Genomic DNA, 19,003 nt, shown 5'->3' on the forward strand with positions numbered 1-19,003 from the left:
TAGAGGGCTCAAAAAAGCACATTATCGTTGAAGACCGAGTCAAAGTGCATTGAAATTACTTAGGAACTGTGCACACTTGAGGTGTGTGGCCACTTGGAGACACCAGTCAGTCCTCACTCAAACCGTTGTTTTAGGTTGCACCTACCCCATATTTTCCAATAATATTCTTATGTTACGGAATGTATCCAGAGTATTTTCAGATGTAGGTATCAACGAACGCAGTGAAAAGTACAGAAAATGTAAAGTGTTTGGAGTCAGTCTTGTGTCAAGGGAACTTTGGTCTTATAATTTTCCCATAATCTTAATCTGTTGCCTTTCAATTGCTACCATGCATGTGCTTTTCATATTTCTTTTGTAAGAAACATTTCAATTTAACCCAATCAATGTAGGCCAATTCCCACGAGTGTAAATGGTTAAATGTCCAATATCAACAAATTTACAACCAATGAATGGGGTTGAGGGCATGGCTAAAATTTGTACAGAATTGGCACCGGAGTGTGAAATGTGATGGTTTTCAGCTATTTTCCTGCAATTCTATACAAATTGCAGGAAATGAACAAGTACCACAATGCCTACTTCCACATCGATGGTGCTGGAGTGGATCGGGTCGAGAGCTTCAAGTTCCTCAGTGTGTTCATATCACAAAGGAATTAACATGGTCCACACAGTTGTGAAGAGGCATTTCCCCCCTCAGGAGGCTGAAAAGATTTGGTATGATGCACAAAAAGTTATAATGCTGCACCATTGAGCATCTTGGCTGGCTGCATCACCTCCTGGTACGGCAACTGCAGGGCACCTGACTTCCAGGCACTACAGAGAGTGATGAGTACGGCCCAGTACATCCCTGGGTCCGAGCTCCCTGCCATCCAGGACCTCTATACCAGGCGGTGTCGAGGAAAATCCAAAAAATTCAGCCACCATTGTCAGACTTATTTCGGAAACACTTTACTTGATACTCAGCGTCATAACATTATGACAGTCATAATCATGACTGCGGTAAATAAAAGGACATGATTTGGAAAGGCACACCTGTTTATATAAGGTCCTAAAGTTGACAGTGCATGTCAGAGAAAAAAACCAAGCTATGAAATTGAAGGAATTGTTCGTAAAGCCCGGAGACCAGATTGTGTCGAGGCACAGATCTGGGGAAGGGTACAAAAAAAATGACTGCAGCATTGAAGGTTCCCATGAAGATAGTGGCCTCCATCATTCTTAAATGGAAGAAGTTTGGAACCACCAAGACTCGCTTTTCTAGAGCTGGCTGCCCAGCCAAACTGAGCAATCAGGGGAGAAGGGCCTTGGTCAGGGAGGTGACCAAGAATCCAATGGTCATTCTGACAGAGCTCCAGAGTTCCTCGGTGGAGATGGGAGAACCTTCCAGAAGAACCAACCGTCTTTGCAGGACTCCACCAATCAGAGCTTTATGGTAGACTGGCCAGATGGAAGACGCGCATCAGTAAAAAGCACAGCCCTCTTGGAGTTTGCCAAAGGGCACATAAAGTACTCTGAAACAAGATTCTCTGGTCTGATGAAACCAAGATTGAAATCTTTGGCCTGCATGCCAAGCGTCACGACTGGAGGAAACCAGGCACCATCCCTACGTTTAAGCATGGTGGTTGGCAGCATCATGCTGTGGGGGTGTTTTTCAGAGGCAGGGACTGGGAGACTAGTCAGGATCGAGGGAAAGCTGAAATGAAGCAAAGTACAGCAAGATCTTTGATGAAAACCTGCTCCAGAGTGCTCAGGACCTCAGACTGGGGTGAAGGTTCACCTTCCAGCCAAGACAACGCAGGAGTGGTTTCGGGACAGGTCTTTGAATGTCCTTGAGTGGTCCAGCCAGAGCCCGAACTTGAACCTAATCAAACATCTCTGGAGAGATCCTGAAAATAGCTCTGCAGCAACGCTCCCCATCCAACCTGACAGAGCTTGAGATGATCTGCAGAGAAGAATGGGAGAAACTCCCAGCTACCTCAATTACCTCGTCCCCTGCACATCAACTCGGTACTGGTACTCCCTGTATATAGCCATGTTATTTTTACTCGTTATTGTTATTTACAGTGTATTTATTCCTCGTGTCACTATTTACATGGACATAAATTTATCTTTAATTCTGCATTGTTGGAAAAGTACCCATGAGTAAGTGTTTCACTGTTAGTCTACAGCTGTTAACGAAGGTTTTCCAGCACACAGCTTTGACCTGCAACAGTATTGGATTATTCACACACCACTAAGACATTATCCCATTCCACTAACATTTCAAGCTTTTATTTATTATATGAATGCAAGTTTTTATACTTACAGTTGAAGTCGGAAGTTTACATACACCTTAGTAAAATACATTTAAACTCAGTTTTGCACAATTCCTGACATTTAATCCTAGTGAGGAGTTTGAAGGTAGGCCTTGAAATACATCCACAGGTACACCTCCAATTGACTCAAATGATGTCAATTAGCAATCAGAAGCTTCTAAAGCCATGACATTTTCTGGAATTTTCCAAGCTGTTTAAAAGCACAGTAAACTTAGTGTATGTAAACTTCTGACCCACTGGAATTGTGATACTGTGAATTCTATCTGTAAACAATTGTTGAAAAAATGACTTGTGTCATTCACAAAGTAGATGTCCTAACCGACTTGCCAAAACAATAGTTTGTTCATAAGAAATTTGTGAAGTGGTTGAAAAACGAGTTTTAATGACGCCAACCTAATTGTATGTAAACTTCCGACTTCAACTGTACAAGACCACCAGGCTTGATTGAGTGAGTTGTTCTGTATTGTAGTAATGTGGTGCCTGCCTATATTTCCAGAATCATTTACTTTAGCAATACATGTAATTGAGAGAAAAAAAAATGTAATCATAATGTTTTGGTCAGTAAGTGTTAAACATAAATCCAGGCGGTGGTGTTGGACACATTCACTAGATGTCTGTATGCATTCCTGATATTATCTAACCATTAGTTTACCAGTGTAATGGTGAATTAAGTGCAGAACCACTTGTTTTGCAAACATGGTCCTCTTTTATCAATGGACAGTTCATTACCTATGTCAAATGAAGATGTAGCGTAAAGTTCTGTTTATTCCTTTGTTGGGTAAAGTAATGACAGTCATAATCACTCAGTCATGTCATAACGGCTGACATAACTTGTCATAAATGTGACTCATGACAGTGTTAACTTAAGAAATTACACTTTGACACTTTCATGAAGCATTATGACCATCCTGTGTCACTTTACTCGGACTAACAAAATCAACTTTATGACGCTGTCCAAGAAGCATTATGACATCATAATCATATAAGCCAGATAGGTATATCACGTACATGCCCTTAATCAGCCAAAAAAAAGGTGCCTAGTCCTGCTCCTGAAATCTGCTTTGTTTTCGGTGAATGTCTGACATTTTGTACACTATTACAATATGGCGAATAAAAAAAGAGTATATATTTAACATGTCAACCGTATGTTTATGGTATAATGGAATGTTTTGCCTTGTGGTACATTTTGTGAGTTTTGACACTTGTGTAGGTGTCATAACCAGCCATAAAATAATGGAATATCAAAACAGGTGTTATGATGACCATGACCTTGTCATAACGTGTCATGGCGCTGTGTGTCAAGTATTTATTTTGCCTAAAGATGGTGACACTACACACTTACAATAGGCCTATATCTATATCTAAAAATACATGTAGAAATTAACATCCCATCATGCTGGTCATGTTTAAAAATGTGTGTGTGTGTGTGTGTGTACACACTGAACAAAAATATAAACAAAATGCAACAATCGCAACAATTTTACTGAGTTAAAGTATAGATAAGGAAATCAGTCAATTGAAATGCATTCAGTAGGCCCTAATCTATGAATTTCACATGACTGGGAATGCAGATAGGCATTGGTTGGTCACCAATACCTTTTTTTTAAGGTAGAGGCATGGATCAGAAAACCAGTTAGTATCTGATGTGACCACCATTTGTCTCATGCAGCGCGACACATCTTCATAGATTTGACCGGGCTGTTGATTGTAGTCTGTGGAATGTTGTCCCACACTTCAATGGGTGTGTGAAGTTGCTGGATATTGGCGGGAACTGGAACATGCTGTCGAACACCTCGATCCAGAGCATCCCAAACATGATCAATGGGTGACATGTCTGGTGAATATCCAGGCCATGGAAGAACTGGGACATTTACAGCACCCAGGAATTATGTACAAATCCTTGCCACATTGGAAGCGGCTTATGGTCGAGAAATTAACATTGAACTCACTGGTAACAGCTCTGGTAGACATTCTTGCAGTCAGCATGCCAATTGCACGCTCCCTCAACTTGAGACATCTGTGGCATTGTGTTGTGACAAAACTGCACATTTTAGTGGCCTTTTATTGTCCCCAGTACAAGGTGCATCTGCATAATGATCATGCTGTACAATCATCTTCATGATATGCCACACCTGTCAGGTGGATGGATTATCTTGACAAAAGAGAAATTGTTCACGAACAAGGATGTAAACAAATTTGTGCGTATGGAACATTTCTGGGATCTTTTATTTCAGTTTATGAAACATGGAATCAACACTTAAGTTTTATATTTTTGTCACACACACACCCTTCAGAAAGTATTCATACCCCTGGACTTATTCCAAATGTTGTTAAAGCCTGAATTCAACAGATTTTAATACCCCATAATATCAGGCAAAACCTTTTTTTATTGAAAATGAAATACAGATATCTAACTTAAGTATTCACACCCCTGATTCAACACATGATAGAATTATATTTGGCAACAATTAAAACTAAGCCTCAGCTTTCCACACCTGGTGCAACATACATTTTAAATTCTTCCAAGGTCTGTCAAATGAATCATTGCCATAGATTTAAGTCAAAACTGTAACTAGGCCACTCGGGAACATTAAAAGTAATCTTGGTAAGCAACTCCAGTGTATATTTGACTTTGAGGTGATTGTACTGCTGAAAAGTTTTCGTTAAAGCAGAGAACCAGTTTTAAGATTTTATTTTTATCCTAAAAATAAACTCCCTTGTCAATGACGAGCATACACCACGTTTGAAAATATGAGTGGTACTCAGTGAAGTGTTGTTGGATTTGCCCCTAACATAACACATTATTCAGTACAAAAAGTGTAATTCTTTGCAGTTGTACTTTAGTTCATTGCAAACAGGATGAAAGTTTTGGAATATTTTTGCTATCCTGTATAGACTTCCCTTTCACTCGTTTGGGTTTGTATAACTAAAATGTTGTCGACACATCCAGTTCTCCTTTCACAGCCATTAAACTGCTTTAAAGTCACCATTGGCCTCATGGTGAAATCCGAGCCGTTTCCTTCATCTCCGGCAACTGAGTCAGGAATGACACATATCTTTGTAGTGACTGTGTATTGATACACCATCCAGAGTAAATAACTTCATGCTCAAAGGGATACTGAATGTCAGCTTTTTAAAAATGTATTCTTACCCATCTACCAATTCATGCCCTTCTTTGTTTGGAAGGCATTGGAGAACCTCATTGGTTTGAAATTCACTACTAAACTGAGGGACCTTACAGATAATTGTGAGAGAGGTTGTCACTAAAAATCAAATGATATAGTGTGAGTCCATGCAACTTGTGAGTTATGCACATTTTTACTCATGAACATAATTAGGCTTGCCATAAAAGGGGTTGAATACTTGATTTAAGCTTCTATACATTTCTAAAAACACAATTCCAATTTGACATTATGGGGGTATTGTGTGTCGGCCAGTGACAATCTCAATTTAATCCATTTTAAATTCAGGTTATAACAATGTGGAAAAAGTCCAGGGGTGTGACTACTTTCTGAAGGCCCTGTAGGTCAGGGTTATGAGTAATCAATGAGGCAGGTGGTTTAATTCAACACTTAACTGTATCCATTCTAGTCAAAAAGCAATGTCGCCAGCATACTGTTGTTATTTTACAGTCCATTTAGAACTAAAATACAGGGCACAAAGGAAAGGGTGTTTTCCGGTGGGGTCTGAAGTATTATGTGCTGTTGGTCTGTGGTAGAACTGCAGAGAAATCCAGCGACATAGGATCCTCTTCCTCCGCTGAGAGAACACGATCAATCTGCTGCTTTAATTTATCATCCAGCAGGGCAAGGCCTATCGTGAAATAATCCTGCAACAAAATGCAAAGTGTTTAGAGACAAGATTAGCACAAAGACAATTCAGTCAAGTGGGCCTAATAACATTCTGGAATATATATATAGACAGAGAGGGAAGTGTACTACTGTACCTTCTTCTTTGTGGAAGGCGCTACCACTGGAGGATTGAAGGTCATGTCTTTAGCTCTGTAATCCTCAAACAGCTCCACTGGGTGCCTGAGAGGGGTTAAAGGTCATTTACACCCAACAGAGGCTAGCGCTTTTACATACTGCACATGCACACATCTGTAGTTAATATCGCACGGACCGTAGAGAATGTCTTCAGGGTTCAAACACATTTTGACAGATGGAATTTCATTACTTTTAACCAAATTTCCAAGACAACAATTGGTGGCGTCTCTATGCATGTATAAAAAAGTAAGCACGACACTGGGAGGCTGCGCTCTGATCCCATGTACCATCCCCTGTCGTTGTGCAAGGCACTTACACCCCCCCCAAAGTACAATACCTGTTAGGGAACTATAGAAGTGTATTAATTCAACCATAAAACAAGAACACATGACTTAAGCCAAACATGCACGAGTAGAATCAGAGGACAACACAGTCTGGGACTTATTCCCATTGTGGTCCTCTACTGGGGATGCAGAATTTGATCAAGCCCTGCTCAGACACATCAGAGACAGAGGTCCGGTTGAGCAGATCATTTATAAAACGTGGTTTTGTTGGAGGGGGACTGGAATAAAAGCCTGCGTACCCATTGGCTCTACTGGAGGATGGTTGACCACCCTTGATGTATAAAATTACAACCAAACATGTTATGCCTTTTGAAATAATTTGCTCATTCAATATATCAAAGATCAAATGGCTATGGTAGGCTACAAATGTTTTTATTCAGCTGAAGCAAGCCCACAAATGTTCTTCAGGAAATGTACCTTTTCTAGTGTAGTCATATTTAGCTATCTTGTAAGTGTTTACTGTGAAGGGTGACTAGTATCTTGAGTTGCCATGTCCCAATCAACAAAACAAATTTTGAAGCCACATAATCCGAAAGAAAGGCTACACCTAATATTTTTTCCTAAAATTACTGTTCGATTCACAGCGATTGAACCAAACCCCAACTAATACAACGATCGTATTGGTTGGGGTTTGGTTCAATGGCGAAGTGACTCATTCGTTATTTGGCCTTACTTGTGTGTGTCGGTAGAGTTTTTGGGGACACGACGAAAACAAATAATAATAAAGCGTAGAGGGTACAAGATGTTTTGAACTCGCTGTCTCGTTATTAGTCGGTTCTCCATCATATTTTATAGGCCTACCAGGGTGACCACATTTACAAATGCTCAAATGCGGGTGTAGTGTAGCCTACATAAATAAATAACTCAAATCCCCCTCATGGTGTCGACATTCCTCAAACTTTGTATCGACAGATGTTGTCTTGAATGTTATTATAGAATTGGCCAGTGCATAAAATTCATCCTCCAATTGCAACGTATGCCTATGCCCACACATATTGACTCAAGATTTTTTATACCCTCAAACACAAAGTTAGACACCTAATTTCTTAAGCCTTCATTGAATGATATTTCACTTACTGGTGAAACATCCAAACTGCATCTGCATGCCAATAATTTGATCTCAATCAGTTTATGGGAATATTATGCATTTGGATCTTCTTGAATTAATATTTTGTGAGCAAATTAGAGCAGATGGTAAACTAATATAGCCTTCCTGGATTTTGTTTCAATCAAAGCACTTTCTGCCTAGTGGCACTGTCCTATAATCTTTTTAAATTAGGTGTTTTTTGGGGGGTGTAATTAACATTACACTATGCTACTAGATTTGGTTCGGTTGTGTAGAATACTAAATAATGATTGTGATATTCCAAGACATTAATTCAACTTTTAACTTGACTAAAGAAGAGCCACGCTGTTCGTCAGAAGCATGCTTTTTGTAAGTTTCAGTTAGGCCTAACTATTTGAGCTGAAACTTAGCACGAAAGGATTTGAAATGTTTTATTGGTTGACATGACATTGGCCTATGTCTTGTCTTGCACAGAATATCAGATCTCAACAATGATTGGAGAAGTGTTAACCACCACCAGTACCACACCCTTTATGATCCATATTTTCATTAGTGCAACATGACTGCAAGAGACAGGTTGGAAGGTCTACCTGCAAAAGGGACAAATCAACCTTTTCTAAATTAGTGGTGCTTGAATTTGTTGATCAAACGAGTGAGATGAGGGAAGGTAGACACCTAAAATGGCGGGTAATTCAAGAAAGGCCAGTACATTGCAATACATTTACAAAAGAATACATATCGGAGCAGTTAGCATTGTACATCAAGACGCTAAACTTCAACACGTTTCGACTACTCGAGTCTTCCTCAGGCAGCTTTGTGGACGGAAGAGGACGTGTCTCTAGAAATAGAGGTGGGGACAGGGAAATAACTACCCAAAAGGTATGTGGACACCACTTCAAATTATTGGATTTGGCCATTTCAGCCACACCCGTTACTGACTTGTATAAAATTGAGCACACATCCATGCAATCTCCAAGACAAACATTGACAGTAGAATGGCCTTAAGAGCTCTGACTTTCAACGTGGCACCGCCATAGGATGCCACCTTTCCAACAAGTCAGTTTGTGAAATGTCTGCCCTGCTAGGGCTTCCCCGGTCAACTATAAGTGCTGTTATTGTGAAGTGGAAACGTCTAGGAGCAACAATGGCTCAGCCGCGAAGTGGTAGGCCACACAAGCTCAAAGAACGGGACCGCCAAGTAATGAAGTGTGTAAAACATGTCTGGCCTCGGTTGCAACGCTCAGTACGGAGTTCCAAACTGCCTTTGGAAGCAACGTCAGCACAATAACTGTTCGTCGAGAGCTTCAGGAAGTGGGGTTCCATGGCTGAGCAGCCACACACAAGTCTAAGATCACCATGCGCAATGCCAAGCATTGGCTGGAGTGATGTAAAGCTCACCACCATTGGACTCTGGAGCAGTGGAAACACATTCTCTGGATTGATCAATCACGCTTCACCATCTGGCAGTCCAAAGTTCAAATCTGGGTTTGGCAGTTGCCGGTCCCCAACAAACATGGGACATGATTGTTTGGTTGCAGGATGCGGGACTCACTGGCACAATTTGGGACATGTGTCACCCTAGGCCTTCTGCTGTAATGTCCGGCCAACTAGTCTCGCACACATGCCACTGGTGCGCGCGAAGACAGGCACGCTAACGTGTCCTTCCCATCCTGGCTGATATGTAGATTTTTTTATTTGATTGATAAAATAAAAACTGTCTAAATAAATTACATGAATAGAAATTTTAATTCAATTTCCAAAACTTTTTCTGGCCTGGATTTCTTTGGACTTTTCCAGGATTTTCATGACCATACAACAAACCCTGGTATTGTACGAGTATTTGTAAAAGAACTGGAGCAGCAGCAACTGGTATTTCATAGAGGATAAATGAAATGTGAGATTTGTTCTTACCTTCTAGCAAGTTGAACGATTAGCGCTCCAGATCCTTCACTGGGAGCCCCTGCACAGAGGTGAGTGGCAAACCTCCTGACCACTGGGTGGTAATGTCTCTGCAACACAACAACGCCATCAGCTATACCTGTGTGTGTGTGTGTGTGTGTGTTTTTTGTTGTGTGTGTGTGCTTTTTGTGTGTTTACCTTGAGTGTGTGTAGTTCCCACAGGGCAGTGTTCTGAGGGTTACAGTACTCTGGCTCATCCAGCTCAGGAAGGAACACCCCACTACCCTGAGCCTCATTGTCCAGGAGGATATCACACTTGGGGAAGGTCTGCGGAGAGAGGGGGAGCACAGTCTTATTAATCACACACGTATATGGTCTCACACTCTTCATGAACTCTCTCTCACACACACACACACACAATCTCTGTCCATAATACACGTAGCTGCACACACGATAAACACTTACATGCATCAACGTCCTGTTGGATGCCAGGATTCCCACGGTAGCGTTGGGCAGTGTGTGCAGACTGAGTGTGCTCAGTCTCTTGACGAAGGCCAGGGCACGCTGCAGGGTCACCTGTTTCCTGCGCTTGGTCAGCATCACGTCGAGACAACGCAGCACGATGCTGATGTCATCATTAGATGCACCTGGGAAGAGCATCCACATTATTTAAAGGCCCATTGCTGTCACAAAACTAGATTTTCCGGTGTTTTATATATACATTTCCACACTGAGGTTGGAATAATACTGTGAAAATGATACTGCCCTTTCGGTGTAAGATTAATTAACAGACCAATAAGAAAAAGTTCCACAGCTCTCTGCTAATAACTGCACATGTTCCCCACTCGGACCACTCCCAGACAGCCGTAGCAAAATTCTTGTTTGAGAAATCGCTATTTGCTAAGAAGTTATTTCTGTTTCTTTTTGACCATTTTAAGTCACAGTAAGGTATTTAATAGTACCCAGAAATGATATGATATTGGAATACAGAACAGCTGCATTGGACATTTTAACACTTATGAACAGTCACTCCAGGTACAGGTGGACCTTCAGAGCACAACGGATCTAGTGTCAACGAGCCAGACATGGGTTTGAATAAGCTCTAGGGTGGTTTGACTTACCAGCATTGAGTTTGAGCAGCGTCTTGTACAGGTGGCTGTAGAAATTCAGTGGGTCAATATTGAGGACATCACCTATCCGCAAAAGAGGGAAATTAATTCAAAGGAACAGTATACTACGTCAACGTTCGTGATCCAGGACTGAGATAAATTACTGCGAAACAACACATTTAAGTTCTACGTGGTCCATCTCCTAATTCAGCATTTTTTTAGTGTCTGACATCACGCACCATATTGCCACAGCATTGCGTTAGTGGAAACCAAGACTGTTCTCACGGCAGGCGTGGTTGTAGCTAGACATGTTTGAGTCGCATCTGAGATCATTTTAGCTAACCCTAAATCTTTTCCTAACCTACCACGCTAATTCTCCTATTGACCCTCCCGGAGATTGGCGCTAAGATGAATTCAAACGTTTGAACAATTTTTAAAAATCCTGTGACACCCGAACGTCACGTGACCCTAATACGATGTAAGCATACTGTGTCTAGAACACATAATCAGCCATTTACATCGCCATGACGAAGTATATACATTTGCTGTATATACATATCAATGATGGGTTAAATTTCTCAAAACCAAGTGAAATCTCAAAAATAGTGTCCTGACATATACATCCAAAATATGGATTTGGTTCAAAAAGTGAACCTATCCTTTAAGCACATACAGTATGTAATATACACAGTATTCGGTGAGGTTAGACCATCACCGACCTTGACCAGAGAGAATGTTGAAAGCTGTCTGAATGCAGTGAAGGCTTTCCCGATAGGTCAGATCCTACAAAGAAAAAAGGTCATTAGCCAATGATACATGATGATGTGAATAGTATTTTGATAGGATTGGTAGAATATGTATACTCACTCCTGATTGGATAAGATGTTGAAGAACGTTCAACAAGTCATCAAAGAACTCCAGGTTGATTAGATGGGCAAACCTTAGGAGAAAAATATTTTGTCTTAAAAGAAAGCCTCCATATTTCATAAACAAATATTTCCATTTGTCAGGAAGTGACTCATGTCCCTGGGAATAGGTAGTCTCTCTTACTTTGCTAGACCTTCTAAAACGGAGGGAAGCAGGATAGACTTCTGAGCTTTCTTCAGTATTCTGAAGTATATCAAGAACACTATGTTCAAGGTCTCTGTGTGCTAGGAGAGAGAGAACAATTGTAATGATGGTTAGACCTTTTGTCGTGAGAAGCGCGAAAGTGTTTTCACAAAAACAAATTGAGTCATTTCAGGCCTGTTGTAACTTTGGGGAATAAACACTCACCAGTTTGAGCTTCTTGTCTTTGCTCTCTGATGCCTCAGCCTCTAGCAGCTCTTTCTCTAGTTTCTCTTCAGCCTTCTTCCACTGTAAGGATGACAGGACACATCCATTACTCTTCTCACAGACACACCAAAAAAAATGTACACTCACAGATTGTACACAGGCAGACTCAATATAAGCAAATAAGGCAAACTGCAGTCGGCTTGTGCAATACGTTAGGAAATAAAGAAGATTGTTCTTAATTTCACCTGCCACAATATTACGATGCTTATGGTAGTCGCCAGTCACGTGGTATTTTTTTTTTACAAGCACACGACAATGAGTCACTCTATTGTGCAGCATGCGCCAGGTGATCTAATTACTGTATGGATTTCACAACTAAATGTTTGCCAGCTAGATCTCTTATAACTATTACGTTAATCGCCTGAAAACAGTGCCCCTTGTGTTCAGTGCCGGTATTACCAACTATCCCGGTATGGCACAAGACAATCTGGATACCACCCAAGCCTAGTACAAATCCAAAGATATTGATCGTTTTAAGTCAGCAATTTTGTGCAATTGATGACCAATCTGGGCGAAAAACACTAACCAGGTGCTGTAGACTAGAATGCCCATAGGGTTGTGCAGCAGGCTGAACGTTTTTTTTAAAGCTTTATTTAACCAGGCAAGTCAGTTAAGAACAAATTATTATTTTCAATGACGGCCTAGGAACAGTGGGTTAACTGCCTGTTCAGGGGCAGAACGGCAGATTTGTACCTTGTCAGCTCGAGGGTTTGAACTCGCAACCTTCCGGTTACTAGTCCAACGCTCTAACCACTAGGCTACCCTGACGCCCCATTTGACATCCCTACACACAGGTGTGTGGGCTACTGACCTTCCTTTGCATCCTGGACAGATTCTTCTTTTTGTCTTTATAGTTCATGAACTTCTTTTTGGGAGCTGTGTCATCTGTATCTTTCTTCACCTCCACCTCCTTTATCCTCAGGCAGAGGAGAACCTTGAGTAGCTGTGGGGGTGAAGAAGTGGGAACATTTTAGATGTATTTCTTTAAGAGCCATGTCATACATTTTTTTTTTTTTTAATACTTGAATAGTACCTCTGGTCTGACGTCATAGTTTCTGCTTTTAACCAGGCCGGAGATAACTTTGACTGTCCCAAGTGAGGCATGGCCCTGTTTGTCCTGCTTCAGTAGCTTCTTGACTGCTTCACAGCACATGTCAGACACCTGGACAGACAACAAAACGTCAACTCAGTTAACAGTCAGACGAGAGACAAACACGACCCTTCAAATATCTAGGATAAAACCGCGGCTTTCGATTGATAGCCAAATGAATCTTAATTAAGAGAAACCTGCCTCTACAGAGCCCACTCACATTGTAAAGTCTATAGCTACAAAGTCTAAAGCTAATATTGTAGTGAACACCACGTGACAAGATGTAGAACTACGGGCTTGATATGGGGCCTCCCAGACTCACCCTCTTGACAGGGTCGTTCATCAGGGGCACCACCGTGACGATGATGTTGTTGTGGAAGTTGAAGTGTGGCAGGGCCACCAGCAGCTCACAGATACAGCGGATGGCCACCTCAGCCAGGCCCCTATAAGACTGCAGTGACACCGCCTCGCTCCTCTTTCTCTTCTTCTGCTTCCAGTCTACGGGGCAGGGGGTGCACACAGCAAATAGTTACAACCAACAGCAGCCACTCATTAATGTCAACTAGTCACAACAAGTCATCAATGTAAACCAGTCATAACAAATAGACAAATTGGCTGACACCACGAAGATAATGTGCGCACGTTGATGTGGCCCGGAAGGTGTGCGTTGTGATTCTGAATGGTCAGATAGCTCGCAGCAATGTCAAGAAGCTGCCGTGTGGGGAATTGTAGGTGGCTCATTTCATCTCGTTATTGATATCCTGTCTTGTTGAGGTGTTTTGACTGATATGGCTCAAATTCGCCAACTAGCTAACCAAGAACTGTAACAATGTATTCGAGTGACAAGTGCTCATTGTGTAACTGTATATATAGTTCACATGACGGTCTAAGCCAACCCTGTCCGTTTTGCCACATGTTGCTAAACAGCCAACCCGTCTGTCTATATGAATTAGTCACAACGCATCAACATCAGCCAGTCCCAGCAAACATCAGCCAGTCAAAACAAGTCATCAATATCAACGAATAGAGATAGAAGTGGACTACCTTTGACCGTTTGCTCCAGGTTCTCCAGGTAGAACTTGTACTGGCTCACCAAGCCCTCCTCAAACTCCCTCAGTTGCTGGGTCTCTTTCTTCACCTTTGAGGCTTTCTCGGTCTCTGTCAGGGGTCTGATTCTGTAGGAGGGGACAATGTCCTTGAAGACCTCCATCAGAGAGACCATGACCAGCTTTCTGACCGTCACGGCCACATAGGGGTCAGTCTCCATCAGCATGGCTCGCAGCTCTTTCAGCTTCTTGATCTGAACAAAGATGGAAAGTTCAGACATTTGCTTTACACAGAAAACATCAATCAGAACAGTGAAACAAAACATTTCCTAAGTCTGCTTCTCTCTGCTATGTGATTATTGGTCTATGTGACATAAAATAATAATATTTTGCCATGGGGACTAGGAAGCAAGAGTAGCCCGAGGAGTCTAATGCACAGTTCACACGCCAAACTTATGGCGAGTCGAACTGAATAGAAGTAAAGAGCAGGTTGGCACGGGCCGAGAGCTTTTCCTGACTTCCTTGTTGGTATCGGGTCAAATTCAGGCATAACAGCAACCTCTTCTGTGTTAAAGAAAGCACAACGTTTATTGTACTAAAAAGGCAAAGAAAGACTACTCGCACACCTGTGCAGCGCGGAAGTTAATGTTTGCAACCATCAATATGATCAGTTTAATGTGTATCGGTTAACGTAATCTGTCTTCAGATTTCATAACTCTTTTACTAAGGAAGCCCGAAGTCTCCTCATCCCTAAAATAAACCACGATAGATAAGTTAGCATAGTGATGGATATGTTAGCATAGCGATATTATGTGCAACGCAGGCGTTCCATTTTCTCCTGAGATTGCAAAACTATTTGTATGTTGATGTAGTGCCCATCGGTTTGAACGTGTTGAAGTTGTGTTTTTACTGTCAGTTGCTGGTTTCAAAAAGCACCAAAAACTCCACTAACCACGATCCTTTTAGTGTTTCTGCCGCACAGAAACAGACCCTGGGTCTTTTCTAACGTCTCCACCTGCGAATCCAAGGTCATCATTGTGCTTCCGTTGTGGGTGTGGTAGCGAAGCAACCTTTAATTGCATGCAATTAACATATATGCATCACCATTTCTCCCGACAGTGGAAAAACTGCTCTGGCGCGCAACATGAAACAGAGGCGTGCTTCACATGCACTGTACTGAACTGTCGTCAGAGGTCCGACAAGGTGCACCGCGTGGTTTCAGACGGCACTCTATTCCCGCTCTTCCAAAGAGAAAGTGATGTATTTTTTGGGGTTCGGTGCGGAGATGCAGGGTTGTTCGAACCAGGGCTTACGTTGGTGGTGGGGTCTGAGAGGATGTCTGATCCTAGACTAGCGATTCGTAGTTTTCTGTTGGTCAGCTTCTGTGTGCGGAGCTTCAGCTGCTCCTGAGGGGTCAGGGCCGGCCCGGGCACAGCCTCATCCTCTGAGGAAACATATCAGCAACATCAGAGAGAAGCACCTCATCTACTGATCAGGACTGGGATACCAATATTTGGTCTAACAATACATTCTACACAGAGAGGATGACCGACTCAAGTCAAAAAGGGGTTCATGGTGCTGGTACCGTTTTCAAATTGCTCCAAGCCAGTCGGGGCATCTCCTTCCTCCTCCTCAGCCTTTTTTTCTACAACTAAAAACAAGACAAAGCAATTCAACGCAATTGTATCAATAGAGCTGTAAAGTCTAAAACCTTTAAACAATATGACTAAGGTGGAAATGTAAACTTACAGGTGAAGATGTTCAGGGGTAACACATATTAATCATCCTACCAGGTTTCTCCATGCTCTGAGGGATGAGGCCTCTAATCTTGTCTTTGATTGGCAGGAGGTGAATGACCTCCTTTTCCTCTGTTAGCTGCATCTTTCTGGGCATCTTCTCATAACTCTCTGGCCCCTGCTGCTCCCCCTTGCGCTTTTTGGCATGCACTGGACCACTGCAGGTATTCAAGTAAGGTTAAGTGAGGAGAGAAGTTAGACATAGCTATACATTTCAACATGTGTATTATGATCTACTTGTGATGGGATGTACATGAGATTGACAGAAAGATGGTACATAATAGTGATGGGGGGGGATACAGTTACATATCAGATATCATTTGAGACGATATTTGCGCTAGATGGCTGTACTTGCACCAAAATGGCAGTAGTTTTCCTTCATAGCTTGTTCTCCATCTTATTTTTAAGTAGGGCGCCAATTTGTTTTCTGCACTTTTATTTCCATGACTGATAAACTCGCTTTCTCACGAATCTCTCGTCTCTCTGCAGCAGACATATGGTGAGCAATCTCTTTGGAATATACTATCGTAATAAAATAACAATATCGAATCGCAATACATATTGTATGGGCATCTAAGTATCGTGATATTTTTTACATTTTTTGACAGTATGAAGCTTGGTGGGAGAAAGGGGACTCACTCAAGTAGCAGAGCAAAACTATAAACACGGATGTTACACATGGTGGCCTGGCGGATTACATTTAACAAACCAAACATTGAAATACCATTACAGAAGGCAAGTACAACCCCAAACCGGTCCGTCAATCAATACCCCCCCCCCCCCTTTAAGATTTAGATGCACTATTGTAAAGTGACTGTTCCACTGGATGCCATAAGGTGAATGCACCAATTTGTAAGTCGCTCTGGATAAGAGCGTCTGCTAAATGACTTAAATGTAAATGTAAATACCGAAATATTAAGAAACGGTATACCGCCCAGCCCTACGTGTGTATACAGCCCAGCCCTACAAAAATACTGTATAATTACCTTGACGACAGGTCTCTGGTGAGGAAGGAGGCTTTCTGAGCCATTGCCTTGATCTGCTCCAGGTCATCTTCCTCCATCATGTCCATTGGCAGGGACTCCACAAACTCCTCCTCCTCTTCATCCTCTGTAACAGAAACCAGACAAGGACATGTAATTAACGCCACCAAACAGGACTCAAAAAAGCAATAGACGATAATAACTTTATATAGGTTACGTAATTATGTTGATGCCATAGTGTGTAACAGTGCACAAATTGGAAACCAAACTATACTGATTACTGATTACAGTACATGCATCGTTCAGCTTGAGTGCTAGATGTCAGGGCCTAGATGTTAAGCTATACTACTGTATGGGTGGGTCGTCATGCTGCACACACCTGGCCTCTTCTTGTAGCGCTCCAGGGGGAAGGGGGTCTTCAAGACAGCATCTTTGATAGCTGCCCGGAGCTTCTTCTGCTCCTTGCGGTGTTTCTTGTCGGTGCTCTCTTTCTTGAACTGCCGATTCTTTAGCTTGTTGTCAAGCTTCACATTGCTCGTCTTCAGTAGCCTGCGAAAGCTCGGCTTCCTCTTCTTACTCCTTGGCTGTTGGTGGGAAAAGGTCGTCAGTGCTTTGTATTCATAAGGACAACATGGGTGATGATTTGGGGTTGAATAGTTACTAGCTAGTACAGCTAGACTTGACTGACTATGGTATGAAATGAATGCATGTCAAGCAATGTGAATTCTTATATAAGCAAACAACACATGGCAGGTAGGTATAGCTTGGGTTCCTCTCTGGTGAAAATCACTGTCAAAACCTGCAAGCAGCGCACACAACTAGTTAGCTAATAGTTCGTGTAACGTTATTTCTATGTAGTTGAAGCAATGGTGACGGGCTGTTTACAATAGCCCAATTTCTCGAAAATATGTGGATAACATAGTGTCCACTAAAATAATGGTGAGTAACAGTAGTTGCAAAAACTGTTCAGCGTAAATTACAGCCATTCTGCTGACAAAATGAGTAAGTACATAGCTAGACATTTGCTAGCTAACAGCGTTACTATCAAGCTAGCTAGCTATAACACGATGTACTTACCGGAGCCATCGTAAAATACTTATTTTAAAGATGGAGCGCTTGTTTAAGTCGATATCAAATACGTTGTCTGAAGTGTATTGCAATAATAGTTAGCTATCAACTGTAAAATGTTCCCACACGTGTGTTTCTTTCCTTTTCCGGAAGTATTTTTTTTTTTCAAAGTAAAGATCATGGAAGTGTGTTCTCTTCACGGATGGAAAAAAACAAAATTCGAATAAAAATAAATGCCACCTAGTGGTCGGGAAGACCTGTTTGCTTGGGTGTGTTGTGGGTGCGTACACCGGGAGTCAGGAAACACTGACTGTCTGGGAATAAATAGACAATATTTCAAAAATGCAATTATCATATCTTAGATTTATTCACATAATTCATAACTTCTGGTCTGATACAGTATCACAGAGGTACTTTTTTAAAATTCATTTCAAATATATTTACAATTGTTCTAACATAGTAGTATGAAAACTGTACAATAGAGCATAGAAAAAAATGCAAAAGAAACAATATACAACTTTTTTATATCCAATATATAAGATATGAAAAATGTCCTGTAGAACCATGAACTACAGCATTGATTAAAAAATATGTTGCATCTCAACATATAAGTCAAATGTAAAGTAACAAAAGATGCGAGCAACATCACAAACAATGTTTTAAAAGTAAATTATGTTTCATGAATAGGTGCTTTGAACAAGGGTCTCATTACTCTTTCATTCACAACAATATTAGAGCTTCACTGTGGATTCATTCACACACAAAAGCAAAACAGAAACTTCATGTGCCACACGTTCTCTTTTGCACTTTTTATGGGTCTTTCGGAAACAAGTGCTTACTGTAATGAAAACCTATTACTGTTAGTTTAGTTGAGCAGAAACTGTTTGATGTCAAGCTTCAGAGACTTAAGAAATGCATGGGCTGTGTCATTTTGTTCCATGTTGTTATATTGGCTTGGTCCATTAAATCATA

General features: G+C 41.5%; 1 protein-coding gene across 1 annotated transcript; it reads right to left on the bottom strand.

Annotated features, from left to right (window-relative positions):
- Window positions 1–5,609: 5,609 nt before the first annotated feature.
- Window positions 5,610–18,207, bottom strand: noc3l (NOC3-like DNA replication regulator). The gene is made up of 20 exons (XM_046356715.1): window positions 18,041–18,207; window positions 17,343–17,547; window positions 16,967–17,090; window positions 15,975–16,138; window positions 15,770–15,835; window positions 15,498–15,628; window positions 14,183–14,438; window positions 13,461–13,636; window positions 13,082–13,210; window positions 12,860–12,991; window positions 11,989–12,069; window positions 11,764–11,864; window positions 11,581–11,653; window positions 11,433–11,496; window positions 10,726–10,797; window positions 10,070–10,251; window positions 9,803–9,931; window positions 9,617–9,714; window positions 6,256–6,340; window positions 5,610–6,138 (listed from the first exon to the last, which is right to left on the bottom strand). The coding sequence occupies exons 1-20, from the start codon at window positions 18,047–18,049 to the stop codon at window positions 6,004–6,006; spliced, it is 2,412 nt and encodes an 803-aa protein (XP_046212671.1). The 5' UTR covers window positions 18,050–18,207; the 3' UTR covers window positions 5,610–6,003.
- Between the last annotated feature and the right edge of the window lie 796 nt (window positions 18,208–19,003).

The sequence above is a fragment of the Oncorhynchus gorbuscha genome, linkage group LG07, assembly GCF_021184085.1.
Source record: "Oncorhynchus gorbuscha isolate QuinsamMale2020 ecotype Even-year linkage group LG07, OgorEven_v1.0, whole genome shotgun sequence".
Classification (NCBI taxonomy): Eukaryota; Metazoa; Chordata; class Actinopteri; order Salmoniformes; family Salmonidae; genus Oncorhynchus; species Oncorhynchus gorbuscha.